The sequence below is a fragment of the Geotrypetes seraphini genome, chromosome 1 (assembly GCF_902459505.1).
Source record: "Geotrypetes seraphini chromosome 1, aGeoSer1.1, whole genome shotgun sequence".
Classification (NCBI taxonomy): domain Eukaryota; kingdom Metazoa; phylum Chordata; class Amphibia; order Gymnophiona; family Dermophiidae; genus Geotrypetes; species Geotrypetes seraphini.
Genome location: NC_047084.1, coordinates 403652122 through 403678966, shown reverse-complemented (window position 1 = coordinate 403678966; position 26845 = coordinate 403652122). Strand labels below are relative to the sequence as shown.

At 43.6% G+C, this 26845-nt stretch overlaps 1 protein-coding gene across 1 annotated transcript in view; it reads right to left on the bottom strand.

Moving 5' to 3' along the window:
• LOC117347325 (dynein heavy chain 6, axonemal-like) overlaps nucleotides 1-26845 on the bottom strand; it is a 2502256-nt gene that overhangs the window by 250629 nt on the left and 2224782 nt on the right. Inside the window, 1 exon segment of the mRNA XM_033918113.1 lies at nucleotides 18110-18198. Coding sequence (XP_033774004.1) covers nucleotides 18110-18198 — 89 coding nt within the window.

The following is a 26845-nucleotide window of genomic DNA, read 5'->3' as shown; positions in this document are numbered from 1 at the left end:
TGACGCCGGCACCTTTCATTGCGGCGGGGACCCGAATCCTTTGCGGACCAGCAAGATTTTTTTGCGGACCGGCACCAGACCGCGGACTGGCGGTTGAAGAACTGTGATCTAGTCAATAGTTTGTTAGAATTTAGGTTTTCAATACAATATATCTAATAAATGATTTAAAAGATTATGAAATACGAACTATAGGGTTTGTTAGGATACTTACATTTTTTTGAATCATTTTTAGGTTTGGTGCAGCATTAGAAGGAGGCATAGCTCCTGATAAAACCAAGTGTGAAACGGTTGGGCAGCCATCGGGCACAAAAGATAAGTGCTTTCCTTCCTCTAGCACCTTATTGCACCTAATGCACTTTATATTTATTTAAACTAATATTATATAAAAAAATATCTTTAAAAATACTCACAGCATAGGTCACTTTACTAAGACCAATGATGAATTTACCAACCCAGTAAGGGCATGAAAAGTTATCTAAGTAATGCCTTGGGTAATTTGAGGTCTAGTAATCAAATACAAACTTGATATTAATTTGTTCTCCAGTTCATATTAGTTTTTTGTTTTGAACAAATTTTGCATTTTCTTCCACTCTATTGGATTTCTTTTTTTTTTTTGTTTTTCAATTTTTTATTAGTATTTTGTAATAAAACAATAACAATATAATCACTACAAGAACACTTCTGTAGTATAGTACAACAACACGATATAGCCCACAAATTTATCAGTGTGCAATAATACCCCAATCCCACTGCCCATCATATAATATCATATAATAAAATAAGATAAAAGAAAACAAAAAAAAACATCAACATAATATGCACTATGCGGAAGTCCCCTTGTTGTTTCTGCAAAGAGACTCCCAAACAACCACCCTACCCCTTCCCCCCTAACCCCCCCCTCCCCCCTCAACAGAAAGATAGGATCAAATACAATGAAAAATGTTATCCCAAGTCCGCTTCTGACTGTCATAATAGCCATAATGCTTAGCAGCTAGACATTCCATCTGAGCAAGTTTTCGTAATTTTTCCAGCCATTCAACTTCTGGTGGAGCATCTAATTTCTTCCAATACTGTGCTATCAAACATTTGGCTGCTGCCAACCCCATTCGGACCAATTTTGTCTGCCAAGGAGCTTCTCTAACATTATGTAATCCAAGTAGACATACCTGAGGTACAAGTTGTATCGGATCCTGAATCCAACCTGTCAAAGAGCGAGTGACTACTACCCAAAATTTTTGAATCCTCCCACACTCCCACCATATATGCAAAAAGGAACCTGGTCCGTTATTACATCTCCAGCAAGAATTAGGAACCAAAGGGTACATAAGATGTAACCGTTCAGGTGTATAATACCAGCGTGTTAAGATTTTATATGCATTTTCTTGAACTAAAATACAATGAGATGCCCTCTGGACCTCTGCACAGATACGTGACCAATCATCCACAGAAAACTTGAGACAAAGGTCCCGTTCCCAATGTAGTTTGAAAGGAAGGGAAATCACCTCCCTACCCCTCAAATATTTATAGAGAATGGAAATCGGTCTCGGCACTCTACCCAATAACACCCATAGATTTTCTAAATGTTCAGACCCCTGGGGATTCCCCCTATCCCAACCTACCGAAATCATAAAATGCCTCAATTGCATATAAGCAAAGAATTCGCCCCCCAATCCCGGTTGTTTAGCCACCAACCCCGCAAAAGTAGGTAAAAAGCCCCCCATAAGTACATCCCGAAATATAATAATACCCTGAGATTCCCACTTCCGAAAAGCTCCCTTTTCCATTCCCGCACGAAACCGCGGTTCCCCCGCTATTGGAGCAAGAGTAGAAACCCCTTCATTTCTCCTCTCCTTTTGACACAGAGACCCCCAAACCCGGATTAGATGGCAAAAAAATGGATTCCTCTGTCCCTGTAATCGCTCTGAAACCGACAAAGAGGTCCACAACCAAGTATTCAGGGCACAATGAGGAACATAACTTTGCTCAATTTGAACTCCAGGTTTAAATACCGCTATCTTCCAATCAAGCAAAAAACGAAGCTGTGCCGCTTCATAGTACCAATACAAATTTGGCAATGCCCTACCCCCTTCTTCCCGAGCTGACCACAGCACCTGTTGGCTCAATCGAGGGTGCTTCCCCTGCCAAATAAATAAATGAATTTCCTTCTGCAATACCTGTAATAGTCGTTTAGGTACGTCAATGGGAAGTGTTTGAAATAAAAACAATAAGCGTGGTAAGATATTCATTTTGATGACCGCAATACGTCCCCACCAAGATAACCACAACCCCTTCCAAGTCTGCATATCCATCCGCACTAAGCGTATTATTCTAGAATAATTAAGGTCATATAGACGCGATAACTCTGTAGGGAGCAGGATACCTAGATAACGAATATGATCCCCAGCTCGCCGTACTGGGAAATTATCAACCAACCATTGTGCGTCCCTCTCCTCCAAAGAGATATTCAGAAACTCGGACTTGTCCATGTTAATCGTAAAGCCAGACACACCTCTAAATTTCCCAAACACCTCTAGAAGCTCAGGGAAGGAAATCTCCGGGTCCCGTACGTATAACAGAATGTCATCTGCGAATAGCGCTAATTTATGTTCTCTCCCCCCCAAACGAATTCCCTTAATTGTCTCCAAATCCCGAATATAACAAGCCAAGGGTTCTAAATATAAAGCAAAAAGTAAAGGGGATAGTGGACAACCCTGTCTAGTCCCTCTGGAGATATTAAAGAAGTCTGTATAAAACCCATTAATTTTAATACAAGCTCTGGGCCCCAAATATAAATTCCGTATCCACTTCTCAAACATACCCCCTATACCCATCTGTTCCATAACTGCCCACAAAAATTCCCAACTCACTTGATCAAATGCCTTTTCAGCATCAATAGACAATAGCACCATTTTACTATGATGTTGCTGAGCCTCCCAAATCAAATGTAATGTTCGACGAATGTTATCTCCCACTTGGCGCTTTTGGATAAATCCAGCCTGATCAACATGGACAAGTCCCGGTAACACCCTTCCCAATCTTAATGCTAACACTTTAGCCAATATTTTAGCATCTACATTTAATAAGGAGATGGGACGATATGCTCCACATTGCTCAGAGTCCTTTCCTGGTTTCAGCAAGACCGTTATCCCTGCCTCTCGCATAGAATTAGGTAGAGAGCCCCCATCTCGCACCCCATTACCAACCCTTACCAACACAGAAATAATCTGTTCTCTAAAAGTTTTATAGAACACATTCGGCAGCCCATCCAACCCCGGTGATTTACCTCCTTTCAAACCTCTAATGACCCCTGCCACTTCCCCTTCTGTTATTGGAATATCCAACCCTTCCTGATCCAAAACAGAAAGCTTAGGCAGCGGGATTTTATTCAAGAATTCCGTGATCTCAGCGTCAGTATGCAGTGCTTTCCCACTATACAACCCTGAGAAAAAAGTAAGAAATTGTTTTTGAATATCGTTATCAGTTCTATGTCTATTCCCATCTGTACCACGAATACACTGTATGGTAGTAGATACCCTACGAGCTCGGAGATATCGGGCCAACATAGCACTAGACCGATTTCCATTCTCAAACAAGGCCTGTTTCAATTGTGTCTTCCTAAATGCTAATTCCTCAAGTTGGAGTTGATGTAATTCCAACCGTGCATTACTTAATTCTGCATATACCTTGGGTCGGGGATCAGACTTATGTTGTTTTTCTAATTCCATCAGTCTTTCACGGAGGCCTAAAGAGCGCCTAGCTCTATCCCGCTTTTTTCAGGCTCCCCATTTTACAAAAATACCCCTGAGAACTGCTTTCAGTGTATCCCAAAGAATTCCATCTCCCACTTCTCCATTATCATTTATGTGTAAAAAGTCCACTATTGAATCCCTTACTTCTTGTAATATAATAGGGTCCCCTAAAAGAGATTCATTTAGTCGCCAAAATCGTCTACCAGATTGCATCCTAAGACCCTTACAGACCACCCATACAGGGGCATGATCCGAAATCTGAATGTTACCCAACTCCGCTTCTTGAATCCCTCCCCATTGGTTTCTATGTGCCCACAAGCCATCAATTCTCGTATAAGTCTGTGTTGCATGGGAATAATGAGAATAATTCCTCTGTGTACTATGGAGTAGTCTCCAACAATCTACCAGCCCCAACTGGTACATAAACTTAACTAATGCCTTACTGTGTTGTCTAAGAATCGCCCTTCCCCCCCTGGAATGATCCAAAGAGAGATCAGGACACACATTAAAATCTCCACCACAAAAAATAGCACCTTTTACAAAAGCACAAAGGCCCTCAATAAGATTAGAATAATAATGAGACTGATCTGTGTTTGGCCCATATATATTAATAATTGTAATCTCTTTACCCTGAATCTGACCCTTAATAGCTAAACAGCGTCCTTCCTTATCTTTAAAGACATCATTCACCTCTAATCCTATCCCTTTACGAATCAATATAGCTATTCCCCCCACCCTCTGTGTACCTCTAGCCCGATGTGTCCACCAATGATCATAATGATGGGTATGCAATAACCTCTCATCCCTTGGTCTCAAATGAGTTTCCTGTAACAGGCAAATATCCCACTTTAACCTCTGTAACTCACGGAAAACTATACTACGCTTCCCTGGGTTATTTAGGCCATTAACATTCCATGAGCCCAAAACAAGAGAACCATCTTTCTGTGTATGACCCCTCTTTTCCCTCCCTCTAATCCCCCCCCCCCCCCTTCTGTTTGTCTGTCTCTGACTGACCCAGACTCTGGGCAGCCAGAGAGAAGAAGTAAGGTCTCCCCCCCACAGAGGGCAACTCAAACCCATCATACAAGCGTCCTTCTCCCTTACCCTTAAATCCAAAATGTACCACCCCATTGAACAACCTTAGCAATATATCAAAACAACAATAAACACTCAAGATCTAGGCTTCATAGACAATACTTCTTGCTATGAGACCCCCATATGAAATATTACAAACAACAGTCTGATAGAACACAGGCAAAATATTCTTCTTCTCAACAAGCAGTCCGGCAAACTGCTGGCGAAAGTCAGACTCCCCTTAACCAAGATCTATGAACACAGATCAAGGGGGGAGAAAAAAAAAAACTAATCTGGATCAGAAGCACCACTGTCTATCAGGTATGTTCGTTCAAGTGCCGCTTCCCAGTACGCCCAACAGTGGACCAAATACCAGGAAAACGTTTCTCCGCCTTCTTAGTTGTAGCAGCCAGGGCAGGAACCTCAGGAACATTTTTGCACCCCAATTCTTTCAGGGCTGCCCACGCCTCCTCCACATCACCAACACGTTTAGATTTCCCATCAATCGTTATCCATACTCCAAATGGAAACAGCCAACGATAGCGATGACCCTCAGCTCGCAACAATTGCGTGATCTGTTGAAAGTTCCGACGTTTTTGTAAAGTAACCCACGCTAGATCTTGAAATATGCCTACGGAGATATTATTCCAACGAAGGTCCTGTTTGCGCCGCGCCACTTGCAGTACTTTCTCTTTAATCCCAAAATCCTGGAAGCAAGCTATAATATCTTTAGGCCCTGTACTTCTTGCAGGGCCTAGACTGCGATGTGCCCTCACAAGTACTATGGGGCCAGGCAGGGAGCCTTGTGCTTCCGTTAATATTTCAGTGCATATTCGGCTCACCACAGAAGCACAGTCTTTATACTCCTCAATATCTGGTACTCCCTTGAAACGTAGATTGCAACGACGAGATCGATTTTCTAGATCTTCCACTTGATTTTGTAAGGTCTGGATGGAGGGCGGTACTTGATCCAGTTCAGCCCGCACCGTTATCAGGTCTTGTGTCAGTTCCGATATTCGATCCTCTGTGTCCCCCACCCGACCTCCCAGCTCAGCTATTTCCGACCGCAGCTCAATCATCGCAGCTTTTAAGTCCCTTCGAACACCCACCATTTCTTCCTTTAATGCTCTAAACCAATCTTGTAGCATTTGGGGTGTGACCGCCTCAACTGATGCGCTCCCGGCAACAGGCTCGTCCTCGTCCGACTCTACGAGTGCTGGCGCCATTTTTTTTCTGCTGCCCAGCAACGAACTACCACTCGCGGCAGCCGATTTCTCTCCTTCAAGTATAGGAAATTTGTATTTTTCTAATTTCTTTCGGGTCTCCATCTCTGCTGTAATCCAACTCCTCTGAAAGCTCTAAATCTCCGTTGTTCAGAACGCTGTAAAATTTGAAAAGCACATGTGCCCCTACGGAGCTCTGAATTCAAGCAGCCATTCCGTGAGCTGACGTCACTTCCTCCTTCTATTGGATTTCTTTAATAAGACATTAACTATTTTTTTCTGAGGCCCTCTGAGTTACCTACAAATCCCAAAATGTGGCCCTGCAAAGGGTTTGAGTTTGATACCACCGGTTTCCATAAAATGAACATACATAATTATAAACACAAAACTTAAAATTAACAAACTTCCATGCTCTCTTATCTAAAATTACAAATTTCACTTACTCTCAGCAAACAACCAATTCACAGCCTAGAAAATCCTACAAACAATCTTTTTATAACATAGATGATCAAAAACTGTCTGCTCCAAAGACCAAAAACAATACAGAAACTACTTATTTCATAAGGAACAAACTTAACCATGAGCTGGATTGGCTGTACAAATAAGCATCCACAAACAGCTTGGGTTTTAAAAGTTTCCTAAAACTAAAGCAGTCAGTACATAATCTTAGGTGTCCCAACAACTTATTCCAGGGATACATTCTAGCAATTGAGAACATTTTTTATTTAGTGGCAACATATCTCACACCTTCTTCTGTTTTTGCTAATAATTTCATACCACCTTCTGATCTCAAAGCTCTATTTGGTCTGTAGACCTCCCAGAGAAACTGAAACCAGTAAGAGGCCAACTGATACAAAATCTTGTATACCAAAGATAACACTTTGTAATGAACCCGTTGTTCAATAGGTAGCTAGTGAAGGTGTTTCAAAGTAGGGGTAATGTGTACTGTCCTAGTAACTCCACTTATCAATCTAGCTGCCAAGTTCATTAGTACCTATAGGGCTTTCAACTTTGTTTTATTTAATCCCCAAAATAAAGAATTACAAACTAGATAAAACCCCAAAAGTTAATTAATTCCAAAACTAAAGAATAATCCAACCTAGATAAAATCAAGCATTGAACTACTGTTCTGAAGTCATATGGTGTCAATAGTGGTTTTAGCCTATATAGTGTACATAACACTATAGTTGTGCATAACCCTTCTGAATGACATTCATGATCTGTTTTCCCATAGTCAAAGCTGAATCTAAACAGATCCCCAAGATGGTCATCTCCTTTTTTACCTCAATCTGTGTCCCCAATACATTCATACATTTAACCATATTAGCCTCGGCATATTCTCCCACTATCATTAGTTCGGTCTTTATTAACATTCAATTTTAAACTATGCTTTGACATCCATCCAATCACCTCACTCATGCACTGGTTCAATCTTACCTCAAGATCTTTCTATAGGGAAGAAAAAATAGGATATCATGAGCATACAGTATATTCCATACTGTACCCCTAAGTTCTGGAAAACCTGTCCCAACGATGACATGTAAATGTTAATTGTTAAACAGTATGCTGACAGGGCAGATCCCTGAGTTACCCCTCTTTTAATCATCACCTTCCCAAGACATTTTGTCCTCCTCTCACACAAAATGATCTTCCTGTCAAATACGAGGTAAACCACTCAAGTATCGTTCCCTGAACTCCCAAGCTCTTCAACTTTGAAAGCAACACTACAAGATTAATGGTATCGAAGGCTCCAGAAACATCAAGTGAGATCAAACAATATGAACGGTGTCCATACAAACCCTTCCTCAAAATATCTAACACAGATATCAATAGTAACTCAACAACCGAAAACCAAACTGAAAAGAGTCTAGACAGTCAAGGTTCTGCACATATTCTTCTAGTTGTTGTAGTACCAATTTTTCAATCACATTCCCCAAAAAGGGAACTACCAAAATAGGCCTATAACTAGACATTTGTGCAATATCTAAACCGCTTTTTTTCAATATAGGGGTGACTGTAGCTTCCTTGAATATTTCAGGAAAAATTCCACCAGTTAAAGATTTGTTAATTGTGGATGTCACAAATGGAGTGATACTTTGAACTACCAAACACATCGTATTTGTGTTACAAGAATCATACGTATATTGATCTTGTAGGAGTTATTTTTGCAATGATATCACATACTTCTACCTCATCAATCTCATGAAACAATTCCCATAACCTCCCTCCATTTACAGGAGCCTCTTGATCATCAATAGCAACAGCTATAACAAACTCCCCTTTCACATTATTAGCCAAATATTGTGCATATTTTCCAACATCATGGCAACTGTTCATATTAGAAGCACTACCACCATCTGTCAAATATTTTACTGTATGAAACAGTTCCTTAGGCCTATTTAGAGCATTTTAATACGTTCTTCAAAAAAGTGATTTCAAATATTTTCACAAAGAACATATATTCAACCAATTTAATCATATAACTCTCGTACTCATTATTATCTTTATTTTTCCACTATTGCCTCTATTTTCCTTAATTCGTGCTTTAAATTTACTGGGATGTCCTTTCTCCACAACTGGGAACCATGGTTTTCTCTAACAACTACACGCTTCTCAGGTGCTACAATATCCAACATAGATTTTAACATAGAATTCCAAAGCTGTACATCTCCATCTATATGTCTTCTATCATCCACATCTAAATGAGGCAACCAGTTCCTAGCTAACTCATTAATATTGAACTTCTGCCTTACTAAAATAGTATTGATTGAATCCTTCTTCAACACAAACATAGATAATGTGAAAGACAGAAAATGATGATCGGACCAGGGTACTACCCTTACCTTCACTTATCCCTCTAATCTGTCACAACTTATTTGAAACAAAAATAAGATCCAGTACATTCCCTGCCTTATGGGTGGTGTCTTTTACTATTTGTGAAAGATCCAAACCTAGGAAAATTGCTACTAGTCCGCCATTTAAATCATTATTATCTAAATCCTCTGGTTTTACAGGAATATTAAATCACCTATCACACAAAGGTTTGTAAAATCACAATCGCAAGCAAGCAAAAAAATCTGTAAATGGAAAACCTTGTTCATCACTCACTCTGAGCAGCACATATGGCAGCACATATACTACACATAACACCATGCTTAAATTCTGCACTAACGGACATTTTCCCAGTTCATACACACGTATATCCACTAATTTAAATGCCAGACACAATTTTAAAAATACATTCATTTCCCACCCCGTTTTCATAATCGACATGCCCAATGCCATCCATACCCAAGTGGGAAGCACCGTTTCACTAAAACAATATCTGTTTTCAACAGCCAAGTTTCTGTAACACATAAAATATCTAAACCATCTGTCAACAACATATCATAAAACACATCAACTTTGTTCCTAATTGACCTTGCATTAATATATCCACACTTAAGTTCAGAGGATGTCATCTACCCTCACTCGCTGCACTTGTGTCAAGAAAAATGTTACTCCAGACTTTTCTCTCTTACAATTCTTAGCTGATGACAAAGCCCCATATCACCCATTTCCCATCATCACTTCAATCCCCATCACCTCATCAGTCCCTGGTTCCATAATCACACAATCCAAATTCACCATTAAGCGAAAATTAAACTGATAACAAAACAAAACTTTTCCAAATGCCCTCCAGAAGGGCAGGTAGGTCCTCAAGATTGGGAGGATTTTGTTGAGGACTCATTCATAAATGAAAATGATATAGAAATGAATGAAGCTCAGAGTATGGAAGGATTTTTCCTATGCTACTGACCCTGAATTAATGGAGTGGGGCTGAGGCACAGCAGGAAAATTGGTTACTTAAGCACTGCTGGCCACAGGACACTGGAGAACTCTTTATTCAAAATCTAGTGGGATCTTGGGGCTAGATTCACTAAGCAAACAGATCATGTACCGATCGGTTTGCGACCTCTGTGATGCCCGATTTCCCTCTGGCCTGATTCACTAATCTCTCCTGCGATCCGCTTACGATCCACGCATGCAAATGAAGGGAACTGCATGCAAATTTTGCGATCCAACTGAGCTGCCCAAGAAGTGACTACTGGGGACCAGTCGCAAACGTCCTTTCTGACTCCCTTGTTCCATTGCCGCCCTGCTCTCTGCACACCCTGCTCTCTGCTGCCACAAATCTCTCCTGCCTGCCACCCTGCTGTCCCCTGAATCGCCGCCCGAATCTCTCCTGCCTGTCACCCTGCTGTCCCCTGAATTGCCACTCGAATCTCTCCTGCCTGCCGCCCTGCTCTCCCCCCACCTGACTCTCTCCTGCCTGCCGCACTGCGAGCCTGTGGTTTTAACCAAGTCTGGTGTGAAATAAAGATTATTTTGTGGCATCTAGGTGTTTTGCACTATTTTTGAACTTTATTGCAGTCCTTCCCAGCTACCCAGACCTCGCTTTTGCTCAGATGAGGTCTGTGTGGCTTAGGGTATTGGCCACGCCAGGCCACAATACGCACAATTGAATTCGCTGGCCATATGTTTATTTTAATTTATTTAGTAGTGTATATGCTGCATCCAACCATTTTGCTGAACACAACAAATTTATATGTATCTTGGAACCCAAACCTAGCTGGTATTATGGGGCCCTTTAACTAAAGCCAAAGCACAATGGCCTTAGCCTGCCCTTTACATGGGTCTTACATGCGAACTACGGCTACTTGTGCTGTATCCAGAAAAGCACAGTTACTTACCATAACAGTTGTTATCCAGGGACAGCAGGCAGATATTCCCACACATGGGTGACGTCACCGACGGAGCCCCGCAGCGGACAGCCTCGAAAGCAAACTTGCTTGAAGATCTCGATCTTTCGAGGACTGCACCGCGCATGCGCGCGTGCCTTCCCGCCCGAACTAGGGGGCGCATCTCCTGAGAGGATCCTCAGTTCAGATACCTAGCCAAGAAGCCAACCAGGGGAGGTGGGAGGGTTGTGGGAATATCTGCCTGCTGTCCCTGGATAACAACTGTTACGGTAAGTAACTGTGCTTTATCCCAGGACAAGCAGGCAGCATATTCCCACACATGGGTGACCTCCAAGCTAAGTAAAAAGGGATGGAGAGAAGTTGGCAATTTACAAAAAAAGATTTTGCAAAACAGATTGGCCAAAGTGGCCATCCCTCCTGGATAAGGTATCCAGACAATAATGAGAGGTGAAAGTATGAACCGAGGACCAAGCTGCAGCCTTGCAGATTTCCTCAATAGGAGTTGATCGGAGGAAAGCTACAGATGCCGCCATAGCTCTAACTTTGTGGCCCGTCACTCGACCTTGCAGAGGAAGACCAGCCTGAGCATAGCAGAAAGAAATGCAAGCAGCCATCCAGTTGGAGATTGTGCGCTTTGATATAGGACGTCCCAACCTGTTCAGATCAAATGAGATGAAAAGTTGAGATGTTCTGTGCAGTTGAGTGCGTTGGAGGTAGAAAGCCAAGGCACATTTACAATCCAAGGTATGAAGGGCCACTTCTCCAGGATGAGAATGAGGCTTTGGAAAAAATACAGGTAGAACAATAGACTGATTGATGTGAAATTCTGAAACAACTTTAGGTAAGAATTTAGGATGAGTACGGAGTACCACCTTGTCATGATGAAAAACTGTGAAAGGTGGATCTGCAACCAAAGCTTGTAACTCACTGACTCATCGAGCAGATGTGAGGGCGATCAAGAACACAGCCTTCCAAGTGAGATACTTGAGGTGAGCTTTGTCAAGCAATTCAAAAGGAGGCTTCATCAGTTGAGCCAAAACAACATTGAAATCCCAAACCACTTAGTGGTGGATGAAGATTAAGAAGTCCTTTCATGAAACGAGAAACCATAGGATGTACAGAAAGAGGTTTCCCCTCTAGAGGCTGATGAAAAGCAGCTATAGCACTAAGATGGACTCGAATTGATGTAGTTTGAAGTCCAGAATGTGATAAATGAAGCAAGTAGTCCAGAACGGATGCTAAGGAGGAAGATATGGGTTGCAATTGACGTGCAGAACACCAAGCAGAAAATCTAGTCCACTTCTGGCCATAACATTGTCTAGTTGATGGCTTTCTGGAAGCAAGTAATATCTCTTGAACAGACTGAGAAAATTGAGGAAAGTCTGTTATGCAGAAAGGTGCTAAGCTGTTAAGTGTAGAGACTGCAGATTGGGATGTAGCAAAGAACCGTGACTCTGCGTGAGTAGAGAAGAAAATACTGGTAGAAGGAGAGGCTCCCTGGTGCTGAGTTGAAGTAGAAGGGAGAACCAAGGTTGTCTGGGCCACCGAGGAGCTATCAGAATCATGGTGGCATGTTCTGACTTCAGTTTGACAAGAGTCCTGAGAATCAGAGGAAACGGAGGAAAGGCATAAAGGAATTGATTCCTCCAATCCAGTAGAAACGCATCCGCTTCGAGACATTGAGGAGTGTAAATGTGGGAGCAAAATTGAGGCAGTTTGAAGTTGAGAGGTGACGCAAACAGATCTATCTGTGGAGTTCCCCAACGGGCAAAGATTTGTTAAAGAGTAGGAGAATTCAGTGTCCATTCGTGAGGCTGTAGAAGACGACTCAATTTGTCCGCCAAATAATTGTATTGACCCTGAATGTAAACAGCTCTGAGGTAGAGGTTGTGAAGAATTGCCCAATGCCACAATTTCAGAGCTTCTTGACATAGGGAATGAGATCCCGTCCCTCCTTGTTTGTTGACATAATACATGGATACCTGGTTGTCTGTACGTACAAGAATCACCATGTCGTGAAGGAGATGTTGAAAAGCTTTGAGAGCATAGAATATCGCTCTGAGTTCCAACAGATTGATATGACACAGACGATCTGCTGGAGTCCATAGACCCTGAGTGCGGAGACCATCCACATGAGCTCCCCACGTGTACGTTGACGAGTCGGTTGTGAGGACTTTCTGATGAGGAAGAGGGTGGAACAGCAATCCTCTTGAAAGATTCAAAGAGAGCATCCGCAAACGGAGAGACTTCCGCAATGAAGGAGTTATGGAAATCAGTCGAGATGGTGGATCCACGGTTTGCTGCCATTGGGATGCCAGTGTCCATTGAGGAATACGAAGGTGAAGTCTGGCAAAAGGAATCACATGAACTGTAGAAGCCATGTGACCGAGCAGAACCATCATCTTTCGTGCTGGAAAGGATGGAAGGTGGAAGACTTGATGAGAAATCTGAAGAAGTGCAGCCTGACGTGGTTGTGGAAGGTAGGCTCTCAGATTGATAGTGTCCAGAGTTGCTCCTATGAACTGGAGAGACTGAGAGGGAGTCAACTGAGATTTGGGAAAGTTTATGTGAAATCCCAAACTTTGAAGAAAAAGAATAGTCTGTTGGGTCGCTGCAATAACCCCTGAAAAAGAGGGAGCTTTGATGAGCCAGTCGTCGAGGTATGGAAATACTTGGAGACCCTGGTTGCAAAGAGTTGCAGCCACCACCACCAGACATTTTGTGAAAACTCTGGGAGAAGAAGCCAACCCGAAGGGAAGAACTCGGTATTGCAGATGAAGGCTTCCTACTTGAAATCTGAGGTACTTGCGAAATGCTGGATGAATAGGGATATGAGTATACGCCTCTTTGAGATCGAGGGAACACATCCAATCCCCGTGATCCATTAAGGAATATAAAGTTGGCAGAGTGAGCATTCAAAATTTCTCTTTGACTAGATATTTGTTGAGAGCTCTGAGATCCAGGATCGGTCGCAAATCCCCCGTCTTTTTGGGAACTAGAAAATAACGGGAGTAGAATCCCAAGTTCCGTTGGGCAAGAGGAACTTCCTCTACAGCTCGCAGGCGAAGCAGAGCCCGAGCTTCTTGAAGAAGAAGGGGAAGGTGCGACTGATTGGAAGGACACTCTCTTGGATGGTGATCTGGAGGCACCTGAAGGAACCGAAGAGAGTATCTCTCTCGTAGGATGGTAAGCACCCAGAGATCTGATGTAATGAGCCCCCACTGGTGATAAAATGTGGAAAGACGACCCCCTATGGGGAGGGGAGAATTTGGAAACAGAGAAATTGGAATGCTCAGGCTGAGACTGTCAAAAAGACTGAGCTGGTTTGGTGGCAGCGGGAGTCTGAGACTTTTGCTGGCGCTGTTGTTGTGGAGGACGACGAGGAGGAGGCCTGGAAAAAGCAGGAGTCGTTTTCTGAGGATAACTACGTGGAGTCTGTTTAAAACCTCTAGTTGGTGTAGGTTTAGGTTTTGGTCGAATGAGGGAAGCAAAAGAGCGTTCATGTTCTGAGAGACGCTTAGTAGCTGCTTCAATAGAGTCATCGAACAATTCGTTCCCCTGACAAGGAAGATTCGCCAATCGATCTTGAAGATTGGGATCCATGTCAACCATGCTAAACGACGCATGGCTACAGCAAAGGCAGATACTCGAGAAGAGAGTTCAAATGCGTCATATGAGGCTTGTAACATGAAGAGTCGTAATTGAGAAAGAGTCTTGAGGATGAGTTTGAATTCCAAAAGACGAATTGTGGAGATATCCGGGTAAAAAGATGGTAATATCTTCAGAAAGTGGTTGAAGTAAGATGTAAAAATGTAGCTATAATTAAGAACTCTATTTGCCATCATGGAGTTCTGGTATAAACGACAACCAAACTTATCCATGGTACGACCTTCTCTGCCTGGAGGAACTGAAGCGTAGATTTTGGAAGGATGAGCTTTCTTTAAAGATGATTCTACTACCAAGGATTGATGAGAAAGTTGAGATTTTTCATAACCCTTACATGGAACAGTTCGATAACGGGATTCCAATTTAGATGGAATGGCAGTGATGGAATAAGGAGTTTCCATGTTACGAACAAAGGTTTGTTTGAGAACAGGAGACATTGGTAAACGTAGTGACTCTTTAGGTGGATGAGGAAGCTCCATATCTGCTAAATATTCAGGAGTATATTTAGAATCTGAATGGAGATCCAGTTTGAGAGCTTGTCCCATATCAAAGATAAATTTTGCAAATGAAATGGATTTGGAATCAGATGCTTCCTCAGGAGACACACTGCGAGATTTAGGAAGTGCTGAGTAGGAAGGAGAAGCCTCTCTAGAATATGGTGAGAGTGGTTCTGACTCCAGACGTAGAGTTACAGAAGAAGCTGTACTATGTGGTGGAGTAAGAGAATGTTTTCTCTTAAGGCTCCTGGATGGAGAAGTACCAGGTGTACTTGGTACCGAATGAGTCGAGGTCTGAGGTGAAGTGTCTCGACGAGCTGGTTTCGACGGTGGAGTCTTCGGTCGAGAAGGACTTCGAGTCGATGCTCGATGGTGTCGGGATCCGTGCTTCGATTTCGAAGAATGAGGCAGAGAAGTCCAAAGCAGAAGACTCCCTCCGAAGCTTGGAAGCAATATGTCTCGAATGCTTCGACCGGTGCTTCGGAGGAGGTGATTCCGGAGAAGAATCAGATGAAGGTATCCTCTTCGGTGTCTGGGATCGGCCTCGAGATACTGGAAGGTCTGATCCATCCGAGGCAAGGTCGAGGACGGGACCAATTGAGCCACTAAAGAGGAAATCTGAGTGGTCAATATAGATTTTAGCATGTCCTCCAGCATCGGCACCGAGACAGAAGGTTCTGATCTCGTAGGTGCAGCAATACGCTCTGAAGAGGGCGACCTCGAAGGTGAGTATTCCCTTATCTTGGAGGTACGCTTGGAAGATGGGCGTTCTGGTGGCTTCTTGGGTACGGCACCTGAAAGAGAACCAGGAGACTTACCCCCCATGGAAAACTTGACCGATGGCACCGTCTTCGAGGGAACCGAAGCAGGCAAGGTCGAGGCCTTCGAGACCGAAGCTCCAGCCGGAACTTGGGTCGAAGCCTTCGAGACCATGGTCGTCGATGTCGTTGGAGTCGAAGCCTTGCGGGGCAGCTGCCGAGGTTGAAGTCGAATCTGAAGGTTGCTCCATGTCTCCGAAAAGTTGAAAGAATTGGGCGCACCTGCGTCGAAAAGCCCGTGGAGTGAGAGTGAAACAACGATGACAATCTTCTGGGGAATGGGTTGGACCCAGGCACTGTATACAGCGGCAGTGGAGATCGGTGACCGAAATCACACGATTGCACTGACGACAACGTTTGAACCCGGTGAGAGGCCGGAACATAGAAAAAATAAAGTCCGTGTCGAACGGAAGGAGCAATTGGGCCTAGGCCCAAGGCTCACCGGCCGGACAAGAAAGAAAAGAAACAAAAAATTTCTTTTTTTTTGTAAAAAGGAGAAACAAAATAAAAGAGCACAGCGACCGAACTTTACTGAAAAAAAGAAACAGCCGCGGTGAAGAGAAGGCTAAATTGCTGCAGAGATGTAGAAAAACGTGTCTTCTTGTCTCCGCGGAATTAAACGAACTGAGGATCCTCTCAGGAGATGCGCCCCCTAGTTCGGGCGGGAAGGCACGCGCGCATGCGCGGTGCAGTCCTCGAAAGATCGAGATCTTCAAGCAAGTTTGCTTTCGAGGCTGTCCGCTGCGGGGCTCCGTCGGTGACGTCACCCATGTGTGGGAATATGCTGCCTGCTTGTCCTGGGATAATGGGCTGATTTTCCCATTTTCTGAATTAATGGCCATATGCTAATTTTGCCATTAGAATGCAGTCTTTAAAAAAGTTACCCTGTGAGCCCCTACCAACACCTATTTTTATAGGTGGTAATGACCATATTCTATACACAGCACTCTATTTAGGTGTCACTAGGCACCCCAATGACGCCTAAGATCGAGATCTGCAAACTTAATTTTTTTAATTGGCTTAATTGGCATGGTAACTGACCACATCAATTTTCAGCCAAACAAAAAAAACTTAAGCAATTTAAGAGTTCATTGTCAAACTCTAAGGATGCCTAGCGACACCTAAGTAGAGACACCATCCACCGCCAAGGGATGCCTAATGATGCCCTTGTTAAAAAGTAAGCATGGTTATGAGAGGAGAATAGGCATAGTTACTTAGGTGGTATTAGGTGCTGTCAAATTAGGTGAGTGAAAAGCTGGCTTATTGGAGCAGCACCTAAGTCTAGGATGCCTAGCGATGCCTACATCCACTTAGGCGTGATTCTATAAACAGCACCATTTTTATACTGACAACTATGCCGTGCAGCGCATAATGTAGGCACCACTCAGCGCCATATATAGAATCTGGCCCACACTAATCAATTAGCATGTAGCAATACCTGGCATGTTAATTAGGGCTGTCGTCCCACTCTCCACTCCCAAACATGCCCCCTTAGAGGAAAAAAAAAAAATATTTTTTGACATGCGGTATACGCATGCAGAGAGGCAAATTTACCATGGCTTGCCAGCACAAGTCCCATGATAAGCCTTAACATATGTGGTAAGCATGCTCTAGCGCTTATTGTAGTTTAGTAAAAGGAGCCCAATATTTGTTATCCACCACATCTCTGCTGCTTAAAGTGTAGAAACTATGCATTGCCTTCCTTAAAAATGTATATATGATGATATTTATTAATATACCCATTTGTCATAATCCATTATGCCTTCTACTTAGTAGAAAATGTTTTATTTTTTCTTGCATTCATGCCAAATATTTTAATATTTTTGTTTTATATTAGACTTATAAGGTATCAGTGTTCTAAATTTTGCAAAAATAACTAAGGGGTCCTTTTACAAAGGCGCGGTAGCGGTTTAACGCGTGGAATACTGCACGTTAAACCGCCTGTTGCGCTAGTACCTAACGCCTCCATTGCTGCGGGGGTTAGTGCGTGAGGAAATGTCTGCGCTAACCCCTGTAGCGCGCCTTGATAAAAGGAGCCCTAAGCATTTCACTAATACATATGTCAAACATTTTAATGTGTAAAAGGTTTTATTGTAGACCTCTGACACAGGCAGATTATCAAAACACAGCTCATGTTGGGTACTCTAATAAATTTAGTTCCTCTATATCAATTCTTGGGGCTCATTGTGTTTTTTTTCTCTGCTATGCTAAAACTGTAAATAAATCAATGTTAATTCCTCGTCTTAGCTATCACATTCACTGCTAAGGGAAATTGTTTAATAATGTATGTAAACAATTCATTTTCTAAAAGTATTTTAACATTATTTTCAAATATACTACCTTAACAGAATTCTGAAGCACGGTAACAGGAAAGATTCTGCATGGCATAGAACTTAAAAAAAGTCGAAAGTTCTCATTAATCACAGCATCTGCAAAACAAATGATCCCACATTACAAATATAGGAAATAAATAGCTTTATTATGTAACATAAAACTTAAAGAAAACAAAATTGTTTATCATTAACTATTGATTTCCATGGAGATATGAAAGAAGAAAGAGGGTAGGAGAGAGTAAGGAGATGGGCAAGGGGAAAAGGAATAAGAGGAAAAAGAGGGCAAAAGGGAGAAGAAATAAAGGAAAGCCATAGGGAATAAAGGAGAAAAAACTACTGTACCACCAAAGTGAAACAAAAAAATGAAGGAAAAACTTGCAGGTCTAACTGTTGCTTTAAGTTTTCAAACTTTTATTAAAATTTGATATAAAAGCTTATCGGTTTCCTAAGCGTTTAACCCAATTATTCTCAGAGGAGAACTGTTCTCGCTATCATAGTTTGACTGTGTTGTATTAATTATACTTTTATAACTTTTACAAATAAAGATTTACACTAACATTTATGGACTGTGAAAAACTTTTCATTTTCGTATTCACATGCCTAATCATGCCCAAGTTTTCAAAATGAGGGTGCTCAACTCTGCAAAAATTACCAAATCCATATAAAGGAAATTAAGCATGGTGAACTGTGATCACAACTGGCCAGGTTGTTTTTAATGAAGAGCACAGCAAATGGTGTACACATAGAGAGGACTAGGGGTAAAAGAAATGCTATGTTATGTTATATTATATTATGACATATCAACAATTGGTATATCACCATATCCCTACAACATAGGTTCAAAGCAGGTCATATTAATTCATAATAAGTACATTACCTCAAATCCAAATAAAATTTTTTAAATTCTTTTGAAAAATTTACATAACATCAAAACAGTATCAAATTGGGGGGGGGTGAACATTGGGGGGGGGGGGCACTAGAGAGCCCAACTGAAATGTCAGCATAACTGCTCAGCACATCTATTTTTTCTTAATTTTCTTATCAATTGTACATCTTCAACAATAGATACCATAATGACATTCTCAAAATCGAGCAAGAGACCACAATCCTCATCAAAAACGCTACTACCGGCAACTGAGAATGATGTCCCAACTGTAATCATGGAAGAGATAAAAGCCAGGACTGAAAGGGCTGGAGGAGAGGCACAAGGGCAGCCAGGAGGGGTGAAAAGCTGATCGGGGAAGCGGCGAGAGAAAGTTCCGCCCACCCCCACCGCGTCAGAGGTCGCTTCAGTGCCCAGGCTCCCCCTTAAAAGGGGGCGAGCCAACGGCGTGCGGCCGTTCGGCGCACGGCGAAGGCGAGCGGCAAAGGCGCTCGTCTTAGCGAGGGCGCCTTTGTGAAGGAGCCGAGAGAAGGAGCCAGGAGTCCAGGCTGCTCAGCAGCAAATTCAATCTTCAATCTTCTTAAATAACTAAAAAACAAACAAACAAAAAAAAAATTTTCTTTCTTCTATACTCATTATTTGTTCTCTCTCTACTTCTCTACCTCTACTTCCCCACACGTCAGGCACGCTCCAGCGCACCAAGGAACTTTAGTCACAAGGAAGGAATAATGGAGGCAGCAGAAGGCCAGCGAAGCTTTCCAGTATACTGCATTGATTGTCACATGTATGACTACCTCCCTTCCGGGAGGCAGGCCTACATATGCAGTCGATGTCAGGAACTGGCTAGCCTGAAGAAGGAGGTCGGGAGACTGCAGATCAAAGTACAGGAGCTAGAGGGACTCCGATCCATAGAGGAATCAAGGGATTTTGAACCAACTGAGGACATCACCAGAGAAAACCACATCAACGAACAGGTCAGAGAGCTAGAAAGATTCATCGAGGAGGCCTGCAAGATGGTAGAAACACAGGACCACCCGCTCTTCATAAGGGAACAAACAGATGGAGGACAGGACCCGCCAGGAGCCACCAGGACCCACCAGGAGCCGAGGGAGAGGAACCTTGCGGAGGAACCAACCAGGAGAAGGAAGGATTGGATGACCCAATCATCGACACAGACCTGAGACCCAGGAGGAAGCTGAGGAGAGGGAAATCTGCTATCGTGGTGGGAGACTCAATCCTGAGAGAGGTGGATAGTCACATAGCAGGAGGCAGAGCGGATCGCCTAGTGACATGTCTCCCAGGGGCGAGGACAAAGGACATCTCCGACAGAATCGAGAGAATCATGGAGGGAGCTGAGACAGAGGAAACAGCAGTGATAATCCACGTTAGAACAAATGACGTCAGCAGAAGGAATTTCAACATGACTACACTAACCGAACATTTTAAGATCCTGGGGAGGAAGCTGAAGCTGAGGACAGGGAAGATAGCCTTTTCAGAGATCCTGCCAGTACCAAGGGCAGATGCGAGGAGGCAGACCGAGCTGCAAGCAACAAACGGATGGCTGAGGCGATGGTGTGATGAGGAGGGTTTCCTCTTTGTATGGAACTGGTCAATCTTCCTGGGGAAAAACAAGCTCTACAGGAGAGACGAACTGCATTTGAGCACGGCTGGGACGAGGATGCTGGCACGTAACATTCAGACCTGCATAGACATGACTTTAAACTGATAACAAGGGGAAAGCCGATAGTCGATCTGACCTCGACACATCGGACCACAGTATCGAGCAAGGATACTGAAACAGGAAATGGCGACATTGGACTAGAGACAAAATGGACACTTTATGGTCATAAGCCCAAAGATGCAGTACAGGGACCCGTGAGGCAAATAGAGCTAAAGAGCAAGACAAGGAGGAAACAGCCGGAACCAGAGGGCTATCAAAGAACAAAGAAGCGGGCAGAAGAAGAGATAGACACACCGCAGGAGGCAGCCCGTGGGGAGACCAGCAGGAGCATCAAATCAAGAGTAGATCCAAAAGGAAAGGTAACAAACCGGGACTTAAATTGCCTATATACAAATGCTAGGAGCCTAAGGACTAAAATGGGGGAGCTAGAAGTTATAGCCAGAAATAAGGACCTAGACATAATAGGAATCACAGAGACATGGTGGTCAGAGGACAACAAATGGGATGTGGCCCTACAGGGGTACAAACTCTACAGGAGGGACAGGGCACACAAGAAGGGAGGAGGAATAGCACTGTACATAAAGGACTCCATTCCTTCATCCAGAACAGAAACACCAATAAGGGCAGACAGTCTGGAGTCACTATGGGTTAAGCTGACAGGAGGGGAAGGAGCTGACATCAAGTTAGGACTGTACTATCGCCCACCAGGATAGCCAGAAGCAAACGACCTGGACCTGGAGGCCGAACTGAGGCAGGTGTGCAAAAGTGGAAGGGTGCTGGTTATGGGGGATTTCAACTATCCGGGAATAGACTGGGACATTGGGCACTCAAATTGCACGAGAGAAACTAAATTCCTAGAGGCGATAATGGACTGTTTCATGGAGCAGCTGGTCACGGAACCAACGCGAGGGGATGCCACTCTGGACCTAATCCTCAACGGGCTAGAGGGACCCGCAAAGGAAGTCGTGGTACTAGCACCATTAGGGAACAGCGATCACAACATGATCCAGTACAAATTAAACATGGGAACATCAAAAGTGAAAAGAACCACAACGACAGCACTCAACTTCAGAAAAGGAAACTACAAGGACATGAGGAAAATGGTAGGAAAAAAGCTCAGCAACAGCTCAGGGAAGGTGAAGACCGTAAAGGAAGCCTGGACACTGCTTAAAGGCACAGTGCTCGAGGCACAAGACCTGTACGTCCTAAGGTTTAGGAAAGGGTGCAAAAAAAAAAAAAATCGAACTAGAAACCCAGCATGAATAACAACTGCAGTTAAAAAGGCGATAAGCGACAAGAAATCATCCTTCAAGAAATGGAAAAAGGAACCAACAAAGGAAAACCAGGAAGAGCACAAAAGACACCAGAAAGAATGCCATCGAGAGGAAAGCAAAGAGTAAATATGAGGAAAAACTGGCAGGAGAAGCAAGAAACTTCAAACCCTTCTTCAGGTATGTGAAAGGGAAACAACCAGCCAGAGAGGAAGTGGGACCACTGGACGACGGAGACAGGAAAGGAGCGATAAAGGAGGAAAAAGAGATAGCTGACAGGTTAAACAAATTCTTCACGTCAGTCTTCACCAGAGAGGACACATCCAATATCCCAGAACCCGAGGTGATTATAAACGGAGAACACGACGAAAGGCTGGTACAACTAGAGGTAAGCAAAGAGGATGTCCTCAACAGATAGACAGACTGAAGAGTGACAAATCACCGGGCCCGGACGGCATCCACCTAAGGGTGCTAAAAGAACTGAGAAATGAAATAGCAGAGACACTTCGCCAAATATGTAACCTCTCCCTAAAAACTGGGGAGATCCCAGAGGACTGGAAAATAGCAAATGTCACGCCCATCTTTAAGAAAGGATCAAGGGGTGACCCAGGAAACTACAGGCCTGTGAGCTTGACCTCGATTCAGGGAAAGATGATGGAAGCAATGGTAAAGGACACAATCTGCGAACACATAGAAAACAATGGACAACTGAAGGCGAGCCAGCATGGCTTCTGCAAGGGAAGGTCGTGCCTCACGAACTTGCTGTACTTCTTTGAGGGAATAAACAGCCAGATGGATAAGGGGGAATCCATAGACATTATTTACCTTGACTTCCAAAAAGCCTTCGACAAGGTACCTCACGAGCGGCTACTTAAAAAGCTGTGGAACCACAGGGTGCAAGGGGATATCTATCGATGGATCAAACACTGGTTGGCAGGCAGGAAACAGAGGGTTGGAGTAAAGGGCCAATACTCAGACTGGCAATGGGTCACGAGCAGAGTTCCACAGGGGTCGGTGCTGGGACCTCTACTGTTCAATATATTTATTAACGATTTGGAGACGGGATCAAAATGTGAGGTTATCAAATTTGCTGATGACACCAAACTCTACAGCAGGGTTAGAAACACGGAAGACTGTGAAGACCTGCAAAGGGACCTAACGAGACTGGAAGATTGGGCAAAAAAGTGGCAAATGAATTTTAACGTAGAGAAATTCAAGGTCATGCATGTAGGGAAAAAGAACCCGATGTTCAGCTACAAAATGGGGGGAACACTGTTAGGGGTGAGTAACCTTGAAAGGGACCTGGGGGTGATGGTTGACACATCACTGAAACCATCGGCGCAGTGTGCGACAGCCTCAAAGAAAGCAAACAGAATGCTGGGCATCATCAAAAAAGGTATCACGACCAGGACGATGGAGGTCATCATGCCCCTGTATCGCGCAATGGTGCGCCCGCACCTGGAGTACTGTGTTCAATACTTGTCGCCATACCTCAAGAAGGACATGGCGGTACTCGAGGGAGTGCAGAAGAGGGCAACTAAACTGATAAGAGGTATGGAAAATTTTTCATACACTGACAGGTTAAAAATCCCTGGAGAAGAGGAGACTTAGAGGGGACATGATAGAAACCTTCAAAATCCTAAAGGGCATAGAGAAAGTAAATAAGGACAGATTCTTCAAACTGTGGGGAGCCACAAGCATTAGGGGTCACTCAGAGAAATTGAAAGGGGAAAGGTTTAGAACAAATGCTAGGAAGTTCTTTTTTACCCAGAGGGTGGTGGACACATGGAACGCGCTTCCGGAGGAAGTGATAGGCCAGAACTCGGTACAGGGGTTCAAGGAAGGTTTGGATAGGTTCCTGGAGGATAAGGGGATAGAGGGGTACAGATAGAACTTGAGGTAGGTTATAGAAGTGGTCAGAAACCACTTCACAGGTCGCGGACCTGATGGGCCACTGCGTGAGCGGACCGTTGGGCAAGATGGACCTCTGGTCTGACCCAGTGGAGGCAACTTCTTATGTTCTCTTAAAGAAATAATTCATGGCACTAAAGAGGATACAGCTGACATAAAAGAAGAATTAACAAATTTAATGAATAAAGTATCAGAATGAAAGATTAGGTTCTTACCTGGATAATCTTCTTTCAGTTAATCTACTACAGATTCTGTATGTGTGGCGATTTATCCCTTCCCGCGAACTGGCTTGCAGAGAGGAAATACTTACAACTTTGAGCACCTCCCCTATAGAGGCGGAGCCCCAGTCCACAGTTCAGTTTAGTCCCACAGCAATCTAGCTCCACTGGAACAAAAGACAAGTGGAGGGGAACGGGGAAACTCCTCACAATAACAAGCAATTCTGGTCTTTTCTGCAAATTAGACAACAATAATTAGAAGAAAACATCGTAACAATTGAAACATAACCATAGAGAAACTACCTGCTTGTGTAACTGTCACTAACATTAAAGGAGCCAGAGCCTGAGAAATACACATATATTGTACATCCTGGGTTTCCTGGTATGTAGCCATCTGGCTGACAGGCAGGGCCGGATTTAGATGAAAAGAGGCCCTAGGCTATTCCACTTATGAGGCCCTTTCACCTCCCATTTTTAAGTTTGAAAATTACATGAGAGATAATAAAATACATCATTACTGTGAGATATATCAATATGTTAAATGAAACATGTTGTTATTGGTACTAACCTTTATAAAAAATGTGACACGGATAATAAATAAAAAAAAGTCGAGAACACTTATTTGGACATTTATTCTCAACACCATATATAGTACTTGTAACAATAACTAATCAAACATAACACACATTGTCCCTTCCTATGTCCATAGTGCCCTCACCTCACCCCCCCCTCTAATGCCCGCCTGCCTCCCATCCCCCTTCCATTGAACACCCCTCATGCCATCCTGCCTGCCTGCCTTCCATTAAACCCCCCCCACCCCCTCTCCGATGCCAGTATGGGCCGCCCTGTCCTGACGGATCCATGTTTTGCCTCTCTCCCCGCAGGGCTGGGCTTTGCCCAGCTGTTTCCGGACTGACGTCTTTCCCTCCCCGATCCTCCTCCCAGGGCAAGAAAAAGAAAGGGAGAAGCTGAGTCGGCGCCCCGTTGCAGCCGGAGCCGGTTCCAATCCCGAAGTGTAGAATTTCTCCTTATTTTCGGTTCAGTGTTTTAGTGTTCACTGTTTTTAGAATAGTGTAATTTTAATTTTGCTAACAATTTGAATGTAGGCCCCTCTTGATCTTGAGGCCCTAGGCTGAGGCCTAGTTAGCCTATAGGAAAATCCGGCCCTGCTGACAGGAGAGGAACTCCAGACCTGTAATACAAATATCCAAGGTAGAAAGCAGGCAATACAGAGGCGGGTCATACAGAATCCAAAGTACATTAACATAAGAACATAAGAACATAAGAATAGCCATACTGGGTCAGACCAATGGCCATCAAGCTCAGTAACCCATTCTCATGGTAGCCAATCTAGGTCACTAGTACCTGGCCAAAACCAAAGGAGTAGCAATATTCCAAGCTACCGATACAGGGCAAGCAGTTGTTTCCCCATGTCTTTCTCAATACCTTGTCCAAGCCTTTCTTAAAACCAGCTATGCTATCCGCTCTTACCACACCCTCTGGCAACGCGTTCCAGAGCTTGACTATTCTCTGAGAGTATTTCCCTGTAATTTTATCAAGTGCCCCCTAGTCTTTGTAATTTTTGACGGAGTGAATAATCGATCCACTTGTACCCATTCTATTCCACTTAGGATTTTGTAGGCTTCAGTCTTATCTCCCCTCAGCCGTCTCTTTTCCAAGCTGAAGAGCCCTAACCATATTAATCTTTCCCCATATGAGAGGAGTTCCATCTCCTTTAGCATCTTGGTCGCTCTTCTTTGAACCTGTTTAGCACCACAATATCTTTCTTGAGATAAGGAGACCAGAATTGTATGCAATACTCCAGATGAAGTTCACAGTACATCAGTGCATGAATCAATACAAAACATAGAGTTACAACATCTGTTTGTATGCTTACATTCTCTGTTTTTTATCCAATAACAGAAAGAAGATTATCCAGGTAAGAACCTAATCTTTCATTCAGTTATATCTATTCTGGATTCTGTATGTGTGGTGATGTACCAAAGTAGTGGCTGACATCTAGGGTGGGACAGAAGAGCTTGCCCACAAGACCAAGGACCCAAAAGCGGCATCCTTGCATGTTGCTAAATCCACCCTGTAAAATCTGGAAAAGGTATGATATGTAGACCATGTAGCTGTCCGACAGATTTCTGCAGGAGGATCTGCCCAATATTCTGCCAAGGAGACATTGTTCCTTGAGAGAGACTGGTGGCTGTTTACCACAGGCAATGTAAGCCGTGCAAATCCATCTAGCAATAGAGGCCTTAAGACGCTGGCCTGCCAAGCTGGGAGTAGCTAGTAAGTACAAACAGATGGTCAGAAATGCGACAATCATTTGTCCTTTCCAAGCAAAACCCTGAGGATGTCCAGCTTCTTCAAAACTCTATCTTGTTTGTCAGACCCTGTGGACTGTAAAGCAGGCAGATGATGAATTTCCTGATTCATGCGGAAATCTGAAACCACCTTTGGAAGAAGGGGGGCACAGCACGGAGAGTGATGCCTTCATCCATGATTCTGAGGAAATGTTTTCTGCAGGAAAGAGCCTGCATTAGAGAATGACACGGTGGCGGTTTACCTGTGGCTACTGCGTTTAGCCGCGGGTAACCCGCCAAAAACGGGGAATGAATATTAGCAGCCTCTGCGGGGACGGGGACAAGGCCATCACCGCCCCATGGAGTGGTGAATGGTCTTGTCACCGCAGTGAAGCATAAAGGATCGTGCGGTCCCCGCAGCCCCCGCCCACCCGCACGCCGGCTCGATCATTTAACCAGCTTCCTCT